At 42.0% G+C, this 20,246-nt stretch overlaps 1 protein-coding gene across 2 annotated transcripts in view; it reads right to left on the bottom strand.

Annotated features, from left to right (window-relative positions):
• The window catches only part of SEPTIN10 (septin 10), a 379,629-nt gene that overhangs the window by 58,374 nt on the left and 301,009 nt on the right, over positions 1–20,246 (bottom strand). For both annotated transcript variants that reach the window (XM_078658118.1, XM_078658119.1), the window contains one exon: positions 1,818–1,950. In XM_078658118.1, coding sequence (XP_078514244.1) covers positions 1,818–1,950 — 133 coding nt within the window. The remainder of the gene's footprint in view (positions 1–1,817; positions 1,951–20,246) is intronic.

Genomic DNA, 20,246 nt, shown 5'->3' with positions numbered 1-20,246 from the left:
GCGGAGCGGGCGGGCCTGTGTCGGCCAACAACGTGCGCAGCACTACGGAGGTAGTTCTCGCGACGGCTGTTAGCCGACGAACGCAGTAAAGGGGTTAAACAATTTAGAGTTGCCCTTCATTTTTTACAAATGCTACCCAGTAACGACGTATGTTTTAGACTGGGTATCTTTCTTAAAGCAGTTGCGTCTTATCGTAAAAGTCTGGATTTTTAGGTGGAGACATATTTTAAAACTATTTGCTGTTTTCTGTGTTTTATAGGATTTTAAACTGCATAAATATTTGTATGCATCTTTTATGATTGTCCTTGACAATCATTGATTGACCAAGAGAGTATGGAAGAATTATGGAAGCATGTGAGAACAGATGCTGTAGTATTGAGGTCCAAGTGTGTAGTCCAAGTACAGCGCCATGAAACCGCCAGGTGAACGTGCGCTTTATAAATGCTTTAAACTCAAACTAGTACAAATAGGGAGAACTTTAATAATAGAGGAGATTGTATATTTTAGTTTTTGTACCAGAATAGCAGACAGTTTGAGGTAAAGCCTGCCTGCTGCAGTCATTCTATGAAAAGGCATTCAGATGTTTTCAGGTAATGTCAAAATAATCCCTTGACAGAGTGTTGCGCAGAACTTATTAGAGAATTATGGAAGCTCAGAGAAGTAACAAAAGCATGGCTCCTGCTGGTAGGTTCCTTCCTTGATTTTAGCAATCTTTAGATTAATTACTAGCTGTGGAAAATTTGACAAATATTTGGCCTTGTCATGTCTAACTAACATTTTATAATCACTCACACCATGTTGATAATTTAGAAATATTGGTAGGAGCGTTAATTTAAGCACCAGGACTGCCCTACTGTTTTTCAGAGCCGTTTAGCTGATCATAAAGATTTTAAGTACCAGGATGGAGTGTGAGTAGCATGGCAGTTCTGAAATATTTTAGGATGTGCAATTAAATAAAAAGGACTCAAGGCTATAAGACAACGTCAATCACTTACCACTTAAGAAACAACATGACAGAAACCATCAATCATTGGCAAAGTCAACAGGTCTCAGCAATGCCAGAACTATTGGCCCTGTCAATGTGAATGTCTTTTAGTCATGGGTGTCCCATAAGCGGATTGACAGTCTGCATGTCCCCCCGAAAAGGTGATTTATTTTTAATACAGGATTATGGTATTTCAATTAGTATTTACTGATTCCAGAAATCTATGATATTCCACTGCATTTAGTGTCAAGGTACACTGTATGAGAACATATGTGGATAAGGAATGGCGTAGATTCCATGGTAAAGCAAAATAGGTGCTCATCTTACAATCATCTTTCTGTTATTCACCTCTGATCCATCTCTCCACATTCTCTCTGTGCACTGTGGCAGTTTTCATCTTCCCCTTTCTCTCCTCTCTGTGTCTCTAGTTCTCTCCATTGTGTGCAGCCCCACCATATCACCTTCACTACTAAAGTGCTGCACAGACTGAATGAGGAAAACGGGTTTGAATTCACAGAGACACCTGTATCGCATAAATGAAAGGTGCTAGGTTGATTCAGGGTGCATGCCTGTGGCATTTTGATACTTTCTGAATGTGTTTAGTAATATAAGTCAAACTTTAGAATGTGTACGGTGTTAAGGAAAAAATGACTTGTCATCAACCCCTGTACTGTATAGTATATAGACAGCAAATTCCAGTCTGACTAAACGTTCATGTACATTCTACATAGGATGGGGAAGTTCTAAAAAGAGTAGCTACAGTACTTGTTATGCATAGTTAAACAACAAATAAAAATGTTACCACAGAAAAAGGAAACCTCAGGTTGTTTACCTCTCGCTCAGCTTCTTTCATTACTGCTTCTTTCTCTCGGACTCTCTGCACAAACATCTGTCTCATTTCTCCTTCTTTCCTCTGCAGTTCACTGAAAAACTCATTTCGTTTTGCTTCATATGTCTCCTGTACACTAAAGTCAAAGGAATCAATGTCCATTGCTTGAAATGTATCATATGCCCTACTCAAGTTTAGCTTTTCAGAAGAACTTTGCAGTAGAAATATTAGATACATAACATCTAAAAGCAGACAGTTGCTTTGACAAATATATTTCATGTCTTAAGAGCATCTGGAAGCATATACGTTATGCAGCAAATAGCTATGCAAATAAAACAAACACAAGTATAGACACATACAGATTTTAATCAATGAAGATTTTTTTTAATTACACCCATTTTCCATTTTCCAGGCACAGCCATTCTTTCGACATAAATTCCTTCTGCATAAAACCAACAAATTCCTGTATCGTGCACATGGAAACAAAAAGCCAAAGTCCTATTAAGCAAAACTGAAGCAAATCCCATAGCTGAAGCAGTTTGTGGAACGAAGTCTGACATATTCTGGTGACACCATGCAAACAATGACAATGTATAACCTTTCTTCATACTAAACAAACTTTGCAGAAAAATTATTGTGACTATATATAAAATACTCAAAAGAAATCTCTTATTTAATACACGATTTCCATGGAAGGCAGAGCCAAACACATTTACATGGCCCCAAAAATATTAAGACGTCATGATTGGGAGATCAAGTAGTAATCTAACCTTGATGGGGTGCCATTCAAGCTCAAATAATAAAAATTCTCCTTGTCTGCGGTTGCAGGACATGTCAGATGTCAAGGAAACCATAATAATCCTCAATATCTTTCAATACTGCAATGTCATGGTTAGAAGTCTTGTCTATCAGTCCTGTTATATCAATAACTGCAACCATTGTAAAAGTTCCAATCGCCCCAAAGTAGTTTCTGTATGGTCACTAGTTAATTTTGTTAAATTAGTGGAAAAAAAGGCTAATTTGTTCACAGCCAGGGCATGTATTGAACTCACACTTGTTACTCTCTCAGCAATCCGGAATTTAGCAAAAATGTATCTTCTTCGTCTGCCTAGGACTGCAGTACTGTGCACAAAAGGGATTTTTTACCAGGATTAAAGACTACACATTTCCTAGAGCAGGTTTGAGAGGCACCATTATCAACATATAACTAGGTGCTCCTGCAACTGAAGAGAACTGTTCCCACCCAGTCGGATTTAGGTTTTTCACACTCACTCTGTGGCAGATGGGTCTCTTGTAAAACAGCAATGTTTACCTGTTTGGAGACGAGTAAGTATTTTCTTTCTTTTTATTTAAATCGTAAATAATGTTCATCCATCAAAGAGTCATATTGACAGGTGTGTAGTCCCTGTTGGACTCGTCTATTAAAATCATGAGCAGGATTTTACTAAAAAGGGTGGAAACTTGGGTTTTAGAAATCGATATTTTATCCCAAGCACAATACGGGTTCAGAAAGGGTTTAGGAACGCTGGAGCAGTGTGTTAATTTGGACCTTCTCATCAACAAATATACATCTGTGAAAGAGGGGAATTTGTTTTTATGTTTTGCAGATCTGAGTAGAGCCCACTAGTATATAGTACATATTAAAGAGTGTTTCAGTGATGTCATATCAGTTAAGAAGTCTGCACAAGTGACAGCACACTGAGTAGAAAAAGCAGTGCTGATATACAAAAACCCTAGCATAATCAAAGCTTGCCTGGTCTAAAAGCTAAAAACACAAATGTGTTTCCAAGAATGAGAGCGAGCAGGATGCATCTTATGATGGGACACTGAATCCTCGTAATATAGGAGTCTATTATAATTATGGGGGAAGTTAATGATAGACTAACTCTGGCTGTATATAAAATGTCTATCCATCTATACATTAGTAATGCAGATGGGTGGTCCAGGGGCAGAAATGGCAAGGGGAGCCGCAAGTAATGGTGTTTAAGGGAAGCCATTCTATGGAGGTCTGGTGTATTCTCTGAGGTTTTCTCAAAAGGCAAATAATAGGTAGGTCATCCCACCCACGGGCAATTGGGTGAAGGAGTAATCCTCTAGCTTCCTCCCTTCACAAATAGACAGGTTTTACTTTCGCCCATCATAGTACTGTGGCATGACAGTGAAGAGTCCTGGGAAGAGAGGAGGCTTTCCAATGCATTGAGATTAAGCGGCAGAAGAAAGGCAAGGTCCAGAAATCTACAACCAACTTTGCTGGTTTTCAGGCAGGTGTGAAATCCTAGTATGTAACCTTCTGGTTCATACAGTTCTTGTCTACCAGTGATAGTTGTGAGGACTGCTGTGATCACCCTGTTGTGGTTGCGAGACAGTCCCAGAACATGGGCTTGATGTCGGCATTGTGGGAATGACAGCAAGAGCAGCTGGACCTTGTAGTAGTATACATTTCACAAGGTGTGCTGGGGCTAAATATTCATGGCACAATATATTAAATTGAATGTTTTGGAATCTGGCATTAAGTGAAATCTTGTGAGGGTAGGAGAGGACTGCATCCGATTCTTTTTGTGTAAATGCACGACCCTTAATAAGCTTCCCATTTTACTACATTATTGGGGGGTTAGTCCAGTTATTGATGGATCGGAAAAGCAAGGAAATCAATCGTGTACCAGCACCTATTGTGCAAAGTGTTTGCAATAAATGGTAAATGGGTGGCTCCGTGTAAATTATCCCAGATAGCTCCTAGACTAGCTGTAAGGAGTCTGTGGTGTCAGAAGCTGCCCTGCAGGGAGGACAGATTGCTCTACCAGTAAGTCTAAGGGAAAGAGGGATCCTTCCTGGAATAGGTCTGTGACACAGTGGAGCCCCGAGATTTCCCAGGCCGCCACAGAGTTGGGTGTAACACTTGCTTTGAAACAAAGGAACCCACATAAGGGGATTCCAGCAGCACAGTGTATGGCTGGGGGCCAAAACGTTAAGGCTTACGGAAACTATCATGGGCTATGCATAGTATTTTGTTTAGGCAGTGCAGTTTTTGACAGGAGGAGCTCACAAACTAGATGTAGTACACTGTGTTGCACTGGGAGTTCCACTTCACGCAATAATCTACCGACCAACCAACGAGGGGGTCATTGAAGCTGCACCGATAATTAGTAGTGCTCAAAGTCTGGGGCATTGAGGCCTCTGCAATCTGTCCGGAGCTTCATTTTGTACACAGCAACTCTGTCACCCACTGTTCCAAATCACGTCCCTCATCATGCCATCTAGTATGCGAAAATACATTTGGGAAACCGAAGAGGTAGGTTTGCAAAGCAATATAGTCTTGGCAGCATGAGCATTTTAGTGAAGGCAACCAGTCCTGGGGGGACTCTTCTTACCTGTATCCAGGCTGCACTTTGGGTTGTTCTGGTCGCTTCCTTGAATAACCGCCGCATTGGGTCTCCACCTGCCGCCGCAGCTCCGCTGAACTCTAGCGCGGCCGCAGTGGGGGGGGGGGGGGGGGGGGGGGGGGAGACCTCGCTGAACTACATTCCCCAGTGTCCCTAGCGGCTGGGAAGCCGCTCACGCCCTACGCCCGCGCCAGGAGGCGCATAAATTCACGGGAGATCCCCCGCTGCGCGGGACGTGCGCAGGACGAGCCGGGCAAAGGGCGGGCCGTCTGTGGCCATCCGGGGCGGATGAGGCCGGGCTGGGCCACGGATTATGGTTTTGCAGTTGCGGATTCATATTACCCATGTGAGACTTTTAACTTTTGACTTTGGGCAGGGCCCTGTTACAGTCAATATTTTAGTATATATGTTTGTAACCCTCGTATTAGTGTAATTTGTTTTTTACGTTTGTTTTGTTCTCTTAAACATTTAAGTACCTAAGTACCTATAGAAAGCTTTGATCATGTCTAAAACTAAATCTGACAAAACTGCATCTGGGCTAGCCACCATAGACAATTACTTAGTGAAAGTGGTCAACAAAATCAATAATGACCGGAGAGCCTCGCTAGGAAGAGGGGGGGTCTTCCTGTTTTACACCCAGTCACTCCTACCCCACTGGTGGATCTACCAGTGGATGATAGCTTTGATCTGGGTAATCGGGTACCCATAACGATTGAAGCGCAGGTTCACTCTGAGCTTTATCAGGACATCCCGGATACATCTATTGAGGCAACAGAGCAGTGTCCCCCAGTCCCCAGAGCAGTGAGGGCTTGTAGGAAACCACAAACTAAACGTGGGGGGAATCTTAGCAAAAAAAGAGCAGAAACAATCCAATTACCCCAAAACAGCCCCTCTGGTGGAACTGACCTACAGGAAAGAAAAAGCGCAGCCAGTATAAATATAAACCCTGAGCAATTTGAATTATTAGTCTGTGCCATAGAAGCCAAGATAGAGGCCAAGATGGTAGAGATCATTAAACCCCTAGTGCTTACATTGGATACTGTTGCTCTAGAAGTCAACAGACTGGGAGGTCTGCTAGCAACACATCTAGCCTCGGCTGAAAGAAATAAGGTTGTCACTAAGGGTCCTGCTGGAGAGGGGCAGGGTACTAGTGAAAGCATTCCACATCAACCCAGCCAGCTAATACCAGCAATTGAAACTGCATTGCCTGATCCAACACCAATAATTTGTCAGAATAAACAGGCTATAGCAGTATCAGAGGGTAAATTGGGTTTTAGAGAGGTAAAGAAAAGCCGCTTTATTAATCTTCCCCCGGACTGTGCACCCTATGTGGTCGTCCTAACCAATGTCCCGCCTATTGATCATCATCCTGCTCAGCCCCATGAGGAATCCCATGATTCACTTAAAAACAAAACAGTTTCATGGCTGAACAAGAGATGTGGCTTTCCAATTACCTACTCTGAGCAAATATTGTCCACCAGAAGAGTAAAAAGGATTGGCCCGTCTAGAAAGACATGTAGTGGGGATTGCGTAATTGTTAATTTCAAACACCCGCAACATGTTGCAACAGCCTTGCTAAGAGCAGCCTCCTTAGTCTATGATGTTAATAGTGTCTGTGTGCGACCACTTGGCTACTTCTACACTCATCTCATTAAAGCGCCTCCTGATCTTAGTAGAAGTAGACCATTCACTCCTATTCGTCGTCGTCTTGCCCCAGAAGTAACACAACTTAACAATCCTGATAACCACTGTAGGAATGGGTTCAATGTTGTGATGCAAAATAGATTTGACTTACTCTCAGGCCTAGAGGCGTGTGATTGACGCGAGGACTCTGGGGAACAGGGTAGGGAGAGACCGGCTGACTTGGGAGGCACAGAAGCCACACGGGAAAAGAGGAGTAATAACAATGTAATTTCCTGGAACATTGCGGGATTGGGTGCTAAAATGCAGGATTGTAATTGGATTAGGTACATAAAACAGTATCATATAATTTGTTTGCAGGAGACCTGGTCCATTGAATGCAACCATTTTCTAGAAGGGTATAAGGCATTCTACGTCCCCGCCATTGCAACCACCAGGGGAAGACCTAAGGGTGGGGATGGTTACGTGCATCTCTGTTGCATTGACTTGTAAAGTACGTAGAGTACCATCTGCCAACCATGGAATTATTGGTTTAATTTTAATTGGAGAAAACTGTATAGCTGGCCTGGTTAACTTTTATAATTCTGTCAATCCATGCTCAAATTCTAGTCAAGTATCTGCGTTCAATGTTTTTATTAGCACGTCAATGAAACAGAGTCTTCATAATCTTATGATTATGGGCGACTTTAATGTCCACCCCTGTGGTGACCCCCTTTTTAAGTGTATTCTGGATCTGAACTGTGCACGATCTAATGGTTTACATTTAGAACATACGATTGAGGGGGAACTTTTTAATGACTTATTGAATGACCTGGATGTGATACCGACCATGGCCTTAATGGATCCTGCCAAGAGTTTTGAGATCCCGACCTTTAAGGGGCATGGGAGGGGAACCTTCATTGACTACGTATTAATTTCCTTATCAATGCAGTCTTTTGTGGACTCTTTTACCATTGAAGACAGTGAATTCAGTGACCATAATCCGCTTACTGTTCACTTGATGGGACCGTAGATAGCCAAAGAAGGGCCGAACCATCCTCAGGGTAGGGTGAGCACAACTGATGGAGACGCCGACTGAGATGGTCTAAGATCACCCCAGATCTGCTGTATAAAGACATCAAAGTCATTTGTGCAGATGAAATCACCACCTGCACTCAAGATGGCGAACAGCCGAGTAAGGTACTTCGTGCATTTCACGGACTCTCGGATAAGGTCTCTCAGCTACTGTCGGTGCCAGTAAAAAACGTAGTCAATGTGGGACCAAAGTGGTTTAACCATGACTGTTCCAAAGCAGCAAGTAATCTTAGGATGGCTCTAGTAGCTAAACCAAGAATACAGGCGACTGTCCAACTTTGTCGGAAAGAATATAAATCTACTATTGCCAAACGTAAGGAACTCCTAAGGGAAGAGGCCTGGAATGAGATCCTCGATCCCACCATTTTGAGGTGCAGCTCCAGATTCTGGGCTGTAATGAAAAAAACTTTTTTGGTTCATGAGCCCGGTGACGGCTTAGAATGTTACATACCAAAGGGGGAGTGGGAAGCACACTTCAAGCAATTATACTGCTGCCCGATGGATGTGATACAAAAGGGGATGATGGACGGAGCGTTTGAGCAAATCAAACACTCACACCCAGTCAACTGATCTGGGTTTAATCCATCACCATTCTTTAGCCCACTCAGCCACCCCATTTCAGACATGGCTATATGCAAATCAGTCTGACCCTGTGCCTCATGGGAACAGTCCAGCCCGAACTGCCAAGCCAGGTCTTCCATGGACCGGAAACAAGCATCCTGGGACCGGTTTCGGATTCATAATCCTCATCAGCCAGGCTATCTTGAATCCAGTGGCCAAGTGAGCAAGGGACTCGCGTCTGAGCATACCCTGCCACACTTAGGGCGAACAAAGCAATACAAAAGGGGATGATGGACGGAGCGTTTGAGCAAATCAAACACTCACCCCCAGTCAACTGATCTGGGTTTAATCCATCACCATTCTTTAGCCCACTCAGCCACCCCAATTCAGACATGGCTATATGCAAATCAGTCTGACCCCGTGCCTCATGGGAACAGTCCAGCTCGAATTGCCAAGCCATGTCTTCCATGGACCGGAAACAAGCATCCTGGGAACGGTTTCGAATTCATAATCCTCATCAGCCAGGCTATCTTGAATCCAGTGGCCAAGTGAGCAAGGGACTCACGTCTGAGCATACCCTGCCACACTTAGGGCGAACAAAGCGATACAAAAGGGGATGATGGACGGAGCGTTTGAGCAAATCAAAGTGGGCTAAAGAACGGTGATGGATCAAACCCAGATCTTTTGACCGTCCATCACCACCCCCTTTTGTACCGCCCGATGGATGTAGCTTCTACCCTACCGTCCTGCACTACGGGGGAGCAGCTTAGCATTGATGGGGTGAAGTTATTGAGGGTATTATGGGATTAACAGCTGGGAAAGCACCCGGTCCTGATGGGATCCCTCCAGATCAATTTAAGTCTGAACCAACCTTCTGGGCTCCTATACTACAGTCTGTTTTTAACGCTGCAGTGAAAAGTGGTTGCACACAATCTTAGGGGGTGTCTACGATTGTCCCGGTTTTCAAAAAGGGTGACAAGTGTAGCCCACACTGTTACAGACCTATTTCATTAATAGACTCTATGGTTAAAATAATAGGAAGGATACTACTGCAGAGACTCTCAGACTGGGTGGTGGAAAACAACATCATGTCCATCTCCCAGTATGGATTCTGCAGTGGTCGCTCAACAATAACTCAATGCCTTAACCTATTTTTAATTTTAAGTAAGTACACAGTGGCTCATAGGGGTACCATCCACCTCACCTTCATGGACCTGTCCTCGGCTTTCGACTGTGTGAACAGGGGGAAGTTGTGGCAGTTCATGAGGGCGAATGGGGTGGACAGTGGTATTGTTGATTTCCTTATAGATCTTCACAGCAATACCAGAGCTAATGTCAGATACTCTCAAGATCTGAGCGTAACAAACAATTTTGACATTAGAAAGGGGGTCCGTCAAGGATGTATTCTGGCCCCCTTCCTTTTTAAACTTTTATATTAATGATTTAGATAGTGTTTTGCAGAAGGTATCGGCAGACTGCCCTAGAGTCGGCAGGCGGGGAATTCCAGTACTTTTATATGCAGATGATGCAGTTTTAATATCCAGAACTGAAAGGGCCTCCAAGTTTTATTAAATGCTTTTAAGTCTTCATGACAGAAAGAGACCTTATGATTAATAACTCGAAATCATTTGTCATGCAAGTTGGCCAACAACCAAGTAGGAACTTTTTATTTAAAATTGATGAAGCGGTAATCCAGATATCAAAAACTTTCTCCTATCTTGGGGTTCTTTTTGATACTAAACTAAATTGGGGCCCGCATCTTGCTAAAAAGAAAGGTGAACTGGTCATGGGGGAATGCCTCCATTTTTAATTTCGCCTCGAAACTGGGGAAAAAACCTACCGGTGCCATGTTGAAACTTTATAATGCTAAATCCGTGGCAACGGCTACATACTGTAGTGAGATATGGGGGTATGTCGGGGGTGAGCAGCTGCAGATTGCTGAACATTTTTTCATGAAGCATCTCCTGTGTGTCTCCGCAGGCACGTCCAATCTTGCAGTACACAAGGAATTGGGGACGCAATATTTATGTGACATTTTTTTCTTACGCCCGTTGACTTGCTGGATAAAACTGTGGCTGAATCCGGATATTCCATTGACACATTTGATTGTGAGGGACTGTTTGTCCCAGGACAAGGCATTGGGTATCCCATGGATAAAATACCTGAAATCCAGCTTTGCTAGGCTTGGGCGTCTTGATTTGTTTGAAAATCCAAGCCAGATTGTCAAGGGGACCTGGAGGTAATCAAACGGGCCTTCCTTATGGATAGGAAGATCCAGAGGGAAGGTGTGGAGCTCCAGAAACTAAGCGAGAAAATGTGTCATGTTGAAAACGTGTGTAACCACCGAGCCATATTTACTGGGCTCCCTGACCTCTCATGAAAAGTTCCTGTTAACAAGGTTCAGGTTGAATCTCTCATCATCTGCTGGTTAGGCCAAAAACTGTTAATTTTAATAAGAATGCAGTACCCTGCGGCTGCGACGGAAAGTCTCCGCAGGACATGCTGCATTTTTTATACTTATGTAGGTTTTATGAATACCCCCGCAAGCGCTATTTGGTGATTCTTTTAAAAAAAACTTAATTTTACCCAGATCAGACCGGCTTTAATGTATTTACAACTTTTGCACAGTGATAGTATTCTCCAAATTACGGAATTTTTAAAATTAAGTGTTAAGTTGAGAAAATGTTTGGATCAGTAGTGGATTCTTGCAATTAATTTTCTAATTTCTTGATTCTTATGTAATGAAGACAGTACATTTCAGCACTCTGCACTTTATCAGATATGTGTTTATAACAAATGTATTTTTAATTGTGTCATTACTGTATATGTACTTTTATGGTTTGAACAAAAACCGAAATGACTGACTGACTGACGGGGGAGGGGCAGCTACACTTTTCATTATTCCTTGGGCAAGGGTTCACCTGGGTAAAGCGTTTTCCCACACCCTTCAGCGGTGGTTGCAGAGTTCAGAGGATTACGAGACTCCCATCCCAATCACACAATGTATTCAAGATCAGCTGACACAGTGGTTGATTCTCTCAACTCTATAACAGAGGACTTTGTTTTCCCTCACTGGTCCGATAATTCTCACAACGAATACCAACAGCATAGTTGACAGAAGGTTCTAGGGAATTGCTCAGGTTTGTGATCTAATCAGAAACAAATTCAGTATTCCACCTGAAAAGAACTAATGTCTGTTCAAAAGCGTTTGAGGTGTTCTCAGGACAAATCAAAACAATGGTGCGGTTTGTCTGCATGGATAATACAATATGGGAGGCCTATTCAGAGTCTGAATGAGTTAACTCAAATGATTTGCTCAGTGGTAAATCTAAATCGAATTTTTCAAATAAGTTTATATTTAAGGGGTTCTCAGTGTCCTGGCAAATCGTCGGGTTTACCCATGCTCACATAAACTTGTCCTCTATCCTCTAGTTTATGGGTAGATTTGTCTTGGGCAACAGACCGCTTGGCCCAACACTCGGCTATCTCTGTTTTTCTTTGGAGGTCGTATGATCCTTAAGAGGGTGAAAGCACTTTGGAACCTCTGGTATGTATAAGAGTGAAGACAATAATAGCATTCTGTGAATGCAAGGCTATTCAAGCTAGTGTGCAATATTATTATATTCAGCCACTGCAAACCTGCTCCTTAACAAAAACAGATTATGCACTGGAATTTCAAAAATGTAAATCACATCTTGCCAGGTAGGTACTAAGCCGTAGTTTCTCAAAGCGGCTGGACATAATGGCCACGTTGTAAATGCCCACAGCACATAATCTACTTCAAAGAAACAAAAAAATTAAGTCATTCAGCTGTACACAATGGTGCGTTTGTATACCATGCCAGGCTGCTTAACAGAGGCATTATTTCTATTAAACAGGATAATATCTGAAAGTCAGAGCTTAATTTACCGGAATTAAAAGAGATTCTTACTAGTTTCTGTTATATGATGCTAAAAGGGCAGTAAAAGACACTGAAAGGAAGGTCCTTCTTTTGACAAAGTACCAAAATGTTTTTCCCTTTGGTTCCTCACTTTTTTATTTGCGCCTGAATACCTATTATTCATCTAACTAGTGAAAACTTTCTCCAACACTGTGCCCCTTTCTACTATTTGTTGAATTCCTTGCCACAAACACATGAACCTGGCTGGTCCTATTGACTGATATACAGCACGGAGTTTAGTCATGCAGGTGAAAAAGGGACACAGCAGAAAGATGAAAAACCCCAGGCATTTACCAAAGAAAACTGTTTTAGCATTCGCTTAATAAATATTTTTTTTAAAATATTTTACTATCACAGAGATAACACATAAACCAGCAGCAGAGCCGATAGCAAGGGGCCAGACAGGCATACGGAAAAAAGAAGAAGCAGCTTATAATTAAGTAGGGTTAATATGAAAATACAAACTAATTTTTATTAGTTTCTTGTTATACACGAGGAAGATGCTGAAGCCCACAAACGTGCAGGAAGTCGAATTATAGTGTAAGAATAACGCATCTATCTAGGTCTATGGTGTGACACACCACATGATACACATGAAATTGATTTGGATAAAAAGGGTTCACAATGCTTACCATTTGGCGGGGAGTCTAGAAGATTTATATTAGATACACACGAAGCCAAAAATGCAACTAAAGCAGAAGCTGTAAATAGGTATGCAAAAAGTCTTGTGGTCTGTGAAGCCTGTGTACAGAGGCATTGTGTATGATGTGGATGTGTTGAAATAAAGTACTGCAAGGCTGGTTTAGAGCCTTGCTATTGGTGAAGGCTGATTTGGAAAGGCATGCCTTACCAACAGGTACCAACAAAGGGCTGTCACCTAAATTACACCCTTACGCTTGGTGGTAGGCCACTGTTTCGGAGATTAGGAGTAGGGGTGGGCGTAATTTGTGTAATTGCGTTACGCAAATCTCCGCGAAACAGTACAAAATCTCCGCGGACACGCGGAATTGCTTGTTCGCAATGCTTTTTTCCTGTTTGCAATCACTGTTTGCGTGCTCGGGGGGAAATCTCGCGAACACGCATTTTGAGAACGCGAACAAGCAAAACATTTCGCGAAGTCGCGGAATGCAGAATTTTGGGCAATTTCGCGTTCTCCGCAGAACGTGAAATTACCGAAATTCTGCAAATTCCGCGAGCGGAACGGAATTTGGCGCCCAGGCCTAATTAGGAGTACAGTTGCTGGACTGGGGACGCAAGGAAGCAGATGTGAGCATTAGCACTGCAATGAAGGTGTCGATCCTATCCATGCACCATCCTAACTGGTCACATGTTTAAAACACTTATGTGAGCGTGATCTTACAAAAAAACGTAAACACCAGAGATGAGTTTAAACATTTGCGGGACTCTGTGATTTAATATGTTTAATATGTTTTCATTTTCCAGTCGAAAGAGGTCTAAGTGATTTTTTTTTCTTGCTGCAAGCAGTTAGACAGTTAAAACAATTATGTATTCAACTTTTAGAAAATGACAGGTTGTTTAGGTACTAATTTAGTTTTAGACATTATATTACTCAAGAATTGAACATTCTTGAAGAAGAATGAATAGCTAGCTCATTGCACCTAGTTTCCTCTCTATTCCGTAAATAGTTTTTCTAACGGTTAATTCTTTCATGCATTAACTTTCATTAGTAATGTACTGGAGTTTTCTTTTTGCCATAACTATTTAATTAACAAGAGAAGTGCGTAACGCAAACTAAACGATGTGAACTGTTAGGATGGGACACGGGTATAATTAATTTTTCTGATAATTTGATATGCCAGATTTTTGCTCTTATTTTGCAACTTCAGGGACGCTGGCAAGGGATGTTTCTGCATGACTCCTTTGGCATAAACATTTTCACATATAGCACTGGTGTCTATGAAATGAGAATCTTCTACAAGTGCATCAGAGAACCTCATTTCCAATAGGAATGCATTTGGTGCCTAGTAAGGGCAGCATTTTAGTCTGTTGGGTGCAGGTGGACAGGCCACCCACCAGGCTTTGGTGGATAACCAACATCCACCAAACTCTAAATGAGGTCCTGTGTGCCGGTCATTACCACAAACGTGTTACAGTATCCTGAAGTAAAACTGAAAGTGGGCCTTTCCAGCGACAGTTGAACTCTACAGTTTCCAAATAGTTTTTAAATTCATAAAAAAATACATTCTACATCTAAGTGCCCCCCCCCCCCCCCAGTACAATTGCAGCAACGCAAAAGTCTGAAGTTGATGAAAATTGTGGGGAAATATAGTATTGTACTGTACTGCTTTTGTATTAATATTTGTATCACAATTTCCTATCCATTGCAAAGCCCACTGCCCTATGGCTGATATTATGAACAGGTTTAGATTATTGATATGCCTTAGAATCAACAACAATTCTGAGCCCAGTCTGAATACTACTAGTTGGCTGAATAATTCAAAATAAATTAAGTATAATTCCAGCTATAGAACAGTTGTTTCTCACTAGAGGCACATCTTGAACAAACTCTTAAGCAAGCAAATCTCCTAACGAAGCCTGGCCACCAATCCTCCGGTTGTACAGTCCAACTCGAACTAATAAAGCATTATATCCCAAAGCCAAGGGGAATATGGGCTGTTAAAGACCTTGATCCTGAATTACAAACCTGAGCCGCAGAGGATGTCCACTAACGAGGGAGAAGGTCTGTAAGAACCTGGTTAGCCAAGCAGGAGGGCTATAATGTTATTAGAACATTCCCTCCACTAAGGGAAGAATGTTCTAAATTAAAAAGGAAGAAAAGGAAACAAAACCATTGGAAAGTTGGAGCTAAAGTTCTTTAACAGTCATTTAAGTTCCTGCGCCATTCCATTCTCCTCAAATAAGCTCCCAACATTCCAACGTTCTAACAATACTTGGGAAAGGCATGGACCGATTGCCATATAGCAGCCTTACAAATTTCTGAAATAGGGACATTTCTCAACAAAATAGCAGGGGACTCTTTGTTCAATGGGCTCTCGTATTCCAAGGTAAAGGCCTATGATCTTTCTCAAAACAAGTTACATTACATGAGACTATCCATCTGGCAATAGTTTATTTGTGAAGAAACTAGACCTGCACGAACATCTCCATAATTTTCCAAAAACTGTTCCCCTTAAAATTTCTTTCATCTCTCTCAATAGCAATCTAGAGCTCTATTAACATTTAGAGTATGCAATCAGCTTTCATCTAGAGAGGTAGGATTTACGCAAATAGTAGATAAGGAAATGGTCCGATTACTGTTTGGATTTCTTGCCATTCAGATGGGGACCCTGCTCAAAAAGAATATTGAAGAAGCCTTTAACAAATTTGTATCCTTGATCTGTCAGTGATCTAAATAAGCATAAATTAATTCTCCTTTCTTGGTGAAGAAAAACTGGAACTAATGTAATGACTTTGAAACGGAGGGAAATCCTGAGTCTGGTACAAATAAGCACATCAAAATAGGCATCCTAGAGATCTACAGTACACATTCAATTCTGCTAAAGATGAGAAACAATTTTGGTGAAGCACCAACTTCCTGAAATGTTTCTTTTTGGGCCAATTATTTACTTTCTTGAGGTATAAGATATGGTAAAACTCCTGTTGGGAGCCTTCTTTTTGATACGAAAATAACCTGGTAAACACCTTTTTACACATCAATTTGAACAGCTTCTTTAGCACTCTTTTCCTTCACAGATTGTTGCTCATTGACCTGTGGGTCCAACATAGTAGCATTTGTCGCTCCATAGACATTTGAAAAGGTGAGTCGAAAAACCTGATTATGTACCCATTCCGCAAATTATTTAGCGAGCTTTGAAAATTTCTTACGCACTGAATTCACCCTCCTACTAGGGTGCTGTTCAGTCAGGTGAGAAAGGTGTAGTGAGGGTTGCCAACCACTACCTCTGCTACTGAAGAATTTTGGTTCTGAAAAAGATGATGATGCTCTGGCGTGCCTGGAGTTGTCCAACCCAATGAGAAATGTTGAAACACTGCTTGCCCTTTCTGAAGCATCTGAACTTACTCTGAGGGATTACTTCCATTTCTCAAGGCCTACTGATTTTAGGGTCACAACCTCTGTGTTAATCATTTGCAACTTCTCACCAGCATTAGAATCTAAGAGAGTAGAAACACTGAAAAATAGCTCCAACATCTTTTGTTGAGAGCATGGTGGGACAAATGCAAGTTGCAACCAAGAGGACCAGCAAGCAGGCACATATCAGCAATGACGAGGTAAGCACTGCCTCAGGCTGCCTCAATCATGCTGTGTGATGGGAGCATGCCCTTCTTGATGATCTCTTGGAAATCTTCCCTTTTCTCTCTTGGGAGAAATTCCAGAAATTGGGTCATGCAACTCTACAAAGACTGTTGTAGACCTTACTGCAGATAAACTTTGCTGCTATTCTTATGCCATCCAATGTTTGACCGGCCTTTCTGCCCAAAGGATGCCTTAATCTGCCCTACTTCTACGGCGGATTAGAGGAAACACATGGATTAAGCTACTTCTTGACAGCCATAACTATAAGAATACCTTAAGGAATTTAGGGTCCCTCTCAGCAAGTCTACATTTTTTCTTAAAACACCTCAACAGGCTGTACCAAAAATGGAGTTACTATGTGACCATTAGATGCTCCAAGAGAACAGGCATGATTATTGGACAAGCCTGTGGTTTCATCTAGATAGTTTCAAAGATGACAAAAGTGTGAGCTTCAAGTGTAGTTGTGTGAAGTTAAATCTCCTTGCCACTATGTTGGATTAGTTGTGAAAGGCAGCAAGTTCATAGACCTGAGAGATTCCTTACAGAATGGAATCTAAAGATGAAGGTGTCAGCATAGGTTAAAAGGAGTAGGCCCCCAAAGGACATTGCAGACATCCCTAATCATCCATCCGTTCCAAGCAAAGTACTGAAATTAATATCCCAACTAGAAACCAAGAGAAAAATGCAGGGAAGTGTATGACACCAGAGGCACTGCTTCTGAGTGGTGCCAGCAGCAGTCTTAGACCGTCGTAGACCCACCTCTCAATCATCTTCCACAAACACAATACAGAACAAAAACAATTGGGCCTCCTGGTAAAAAATAAATGTTGCAAGAGAATTAGATAAGTAACACACTAAATAAATGTTTTAGGAGCACCACCAGTTGGCTACAAGTCAGTTGCTCATTCTGACAACCCATATTTATAATCCCAGGCAACTATAGTTTAGGAAGTCAAGAAAGATAAGGTACACTCGTGTAGTCCAAACTAAACCTTTAGTATTACTTTTGTTGGCCCACACATATTGGGGGGATACAAATTCTGCATTGTTTCTTTTTTAGCTTTGCAATAACCCGGGGAGGTAGGGGAAGAGGAAGTAAAGCGTACGCAAATGTTTTGTACCATGCAATCAAAAGCGATTTTTGTATATCCCTATGCACTGAACACTTTATTGAGTTGTTTTCCGCTCAGTTCCCATTTGTGGCTGGCCGGAGATGTTCTGCTGAGGTCATCTGCTTGATTGTTCTTTACCCCAGGTGTGCTTTTATTGTGATTTAATGCCTCATGGTCCACGTCCAGAGCTCCTGTGCTTCTGTTGAGAGTATACAGGATCTTGTTTAACCAAGTTTATTGATATAAAACATTACTGTGGTGTGGTCTGTTCTGAAAAACACTGATGAGAGGCGGATCCTTGGTAGAAATGATGGAAGAGCTTTCTTGGCTGCCCGACTCCAGTACATTGAAATGTAACATATTGTCTTGCATTGGTCCCAACCTTTTTCCAGAGAGTTCTGAAGGTGGGTTTCCCATCCTTCCATTGATGCATCTTTCGGAGCTACAAAGTCTGATTGAGATGGGTGAAATGACAGACCTACTCCAATAGCTTTTACCGAAGTTCACAACGGAAGAGGAGCTTTCATAAATTTTAGGATCAGTCTCAGATCATTAAACAATCTACGTATTTGTTTCCATTGCTTCTTAAGATAGTCTTATACAGGTAGCATCATAATTCTATTACTTTGGTATGTTTCTGAAATTGGTGTGCTAGTGCTTTGAGAGCTTGCCGTCTTTCCTGAGATGGTTGAATTTCGTGCCGAAGGTCTCTTATTTCGACTCCCAGGAATTGGACTTTCATTGTTGGATGCATACACAACTTGTATTTGATTCATTGTAAGGACTAGGGTTTTGACAAATTTTGCACAAGCACTGACTCATCTTATGGTGGAGTGCACCAAAGAACGGTTATTAACCTGTTGTGTAGGTATGGATATACCTGTTGACCGTATTCCTGTAGATGGGTTCCATTTGCAGCGTGTGTCCGAACGGAATCAAATCTAAGGAGCCACCTATTTGTTTGAATTTTTCCCGCTGCTTGTAAAAGTCAGAGATTTTTCCACCGACAGGGTTTGAACTGCGAGGAGAAGGGAGATGCGGTAGTCTGTGCCAAGGGCCCATCAATAACATCATCCTGTGTCCTAGGTTTTGGTATGGGCTCCTCCTCTACTCTGAGAGGGCATTTTTAAATAAGTCTGCACAGGTGGTAGTTGGTATGTTGGCAGCTGATGTTGCGCATAGTACATGTGAATCTGGGACTGTGTTTGGTAGTTGGGCTACCTATGTGGTTGGTAAGCTCCTCAATATGCAGGGTTCTGCCTCTGGCTCCTCAAAAGGGGTGAGGTTGAGGTTTAGCCTTGCTCCTATAGATCTGGCTGTATCAGTGTCCACCTAGGGATCATGGAGAGCATCAACGACCTGTTTGGCAAACAATGCTGTCCCATCAAAGGGCATGTCTAGGATCTTAAATTTCACTTCTGGTATGAAGTCAGTTGCTTTTAGAAACACTTGCCTCCTTAGCACTACTGCTCTTGCCAGCTGACAACATTCTAAGTTTGTCACATTCATCACATAGTCTATGAGCGCTGAAGATGATTTCTCTTTCTCAAGTAGTATGAATATCACTTCCTGTTTTTTGTAGTCGTGAAAGAATTCTAGATGTGGTGCAATGACTAACCACGCCTGGCAGTTTTATCTTCCAAGTATGGCTAGCTCGTTAGCACCTCTAACCAATACTACCAATATTGAAGACACCCTCTTCCTTTGCCTGCAATATGGTAATGTTCTTTCATGTAGATGTATACAATGTATATGCTGATGTTCTCATACCCCTGACTATGTTGTGTTCATGACGGAGGTACCTGCACCTTGCTTCATCCTCGTCGTGCCTCTGTATGATGTGGTTTAATTGCGGTTACGTTGTTGTTGACATGCCTCTTCATATATACGATTCAATAAATACATTAAAACATTTGTTTTTAAAAGACGACGACGGTATCTTCATAAAGGTAACTATTCTGCGACCTTCTAGATCTGGAGGTGCAGTGCAAGGTGCTCAAAGGTTTCTGGATCTCCTTGTGGCTGCTTGCACGATAATTAGAACTACATTTGTGGGACTTATAGACAAACTGATGTTTTGTCTGGTGCTTTATCCAGTCTAGATGTGGTATCACTGATGCCACAGTCGCTGGTGTCTGCATTAATTTTACGCCTTCTTGCCACATATGATCCACTATAAAAATGCCTTAACAACATTTCTGGTTGGTTCTCTGAAGTCATAAAAAGTGATCCGTTTCTTTGGTTACCACTAAGAGGTCACATCTTTTTGATGTTCTTTCCACCAAGATGTGGGATGTCACCTGGTGTTGAGTCACTTGGGGGTGGAGGTATGAGGACTTAAGAGGTTCAGCTGTTTGTAGAATATAGTTGCCACATTTATTACCTCTTGCCGTTTGCATACTTCGATCTCCGAGTATTGCACCTTCTTTGGAAGTATCTACTTTTACT

This window comes from Lissotriton helveticus, chromosome 8 (assembly GCF_964261635.1).
Source record: "Lissotriton helveticus chromosome 8, aLisHel1.1, whole genome shotgun sequence".
In the NCBI taxonomy this organism is placed as follows: Eukaryota; Metazoa; Chordata; class Amphibia; order Caudata; family Salamandridae; genus Lissotriton; species Lissotriton helveticus.
This window is presented reverse-complemented; position numbering and strand designations above follow the sequence as displayed.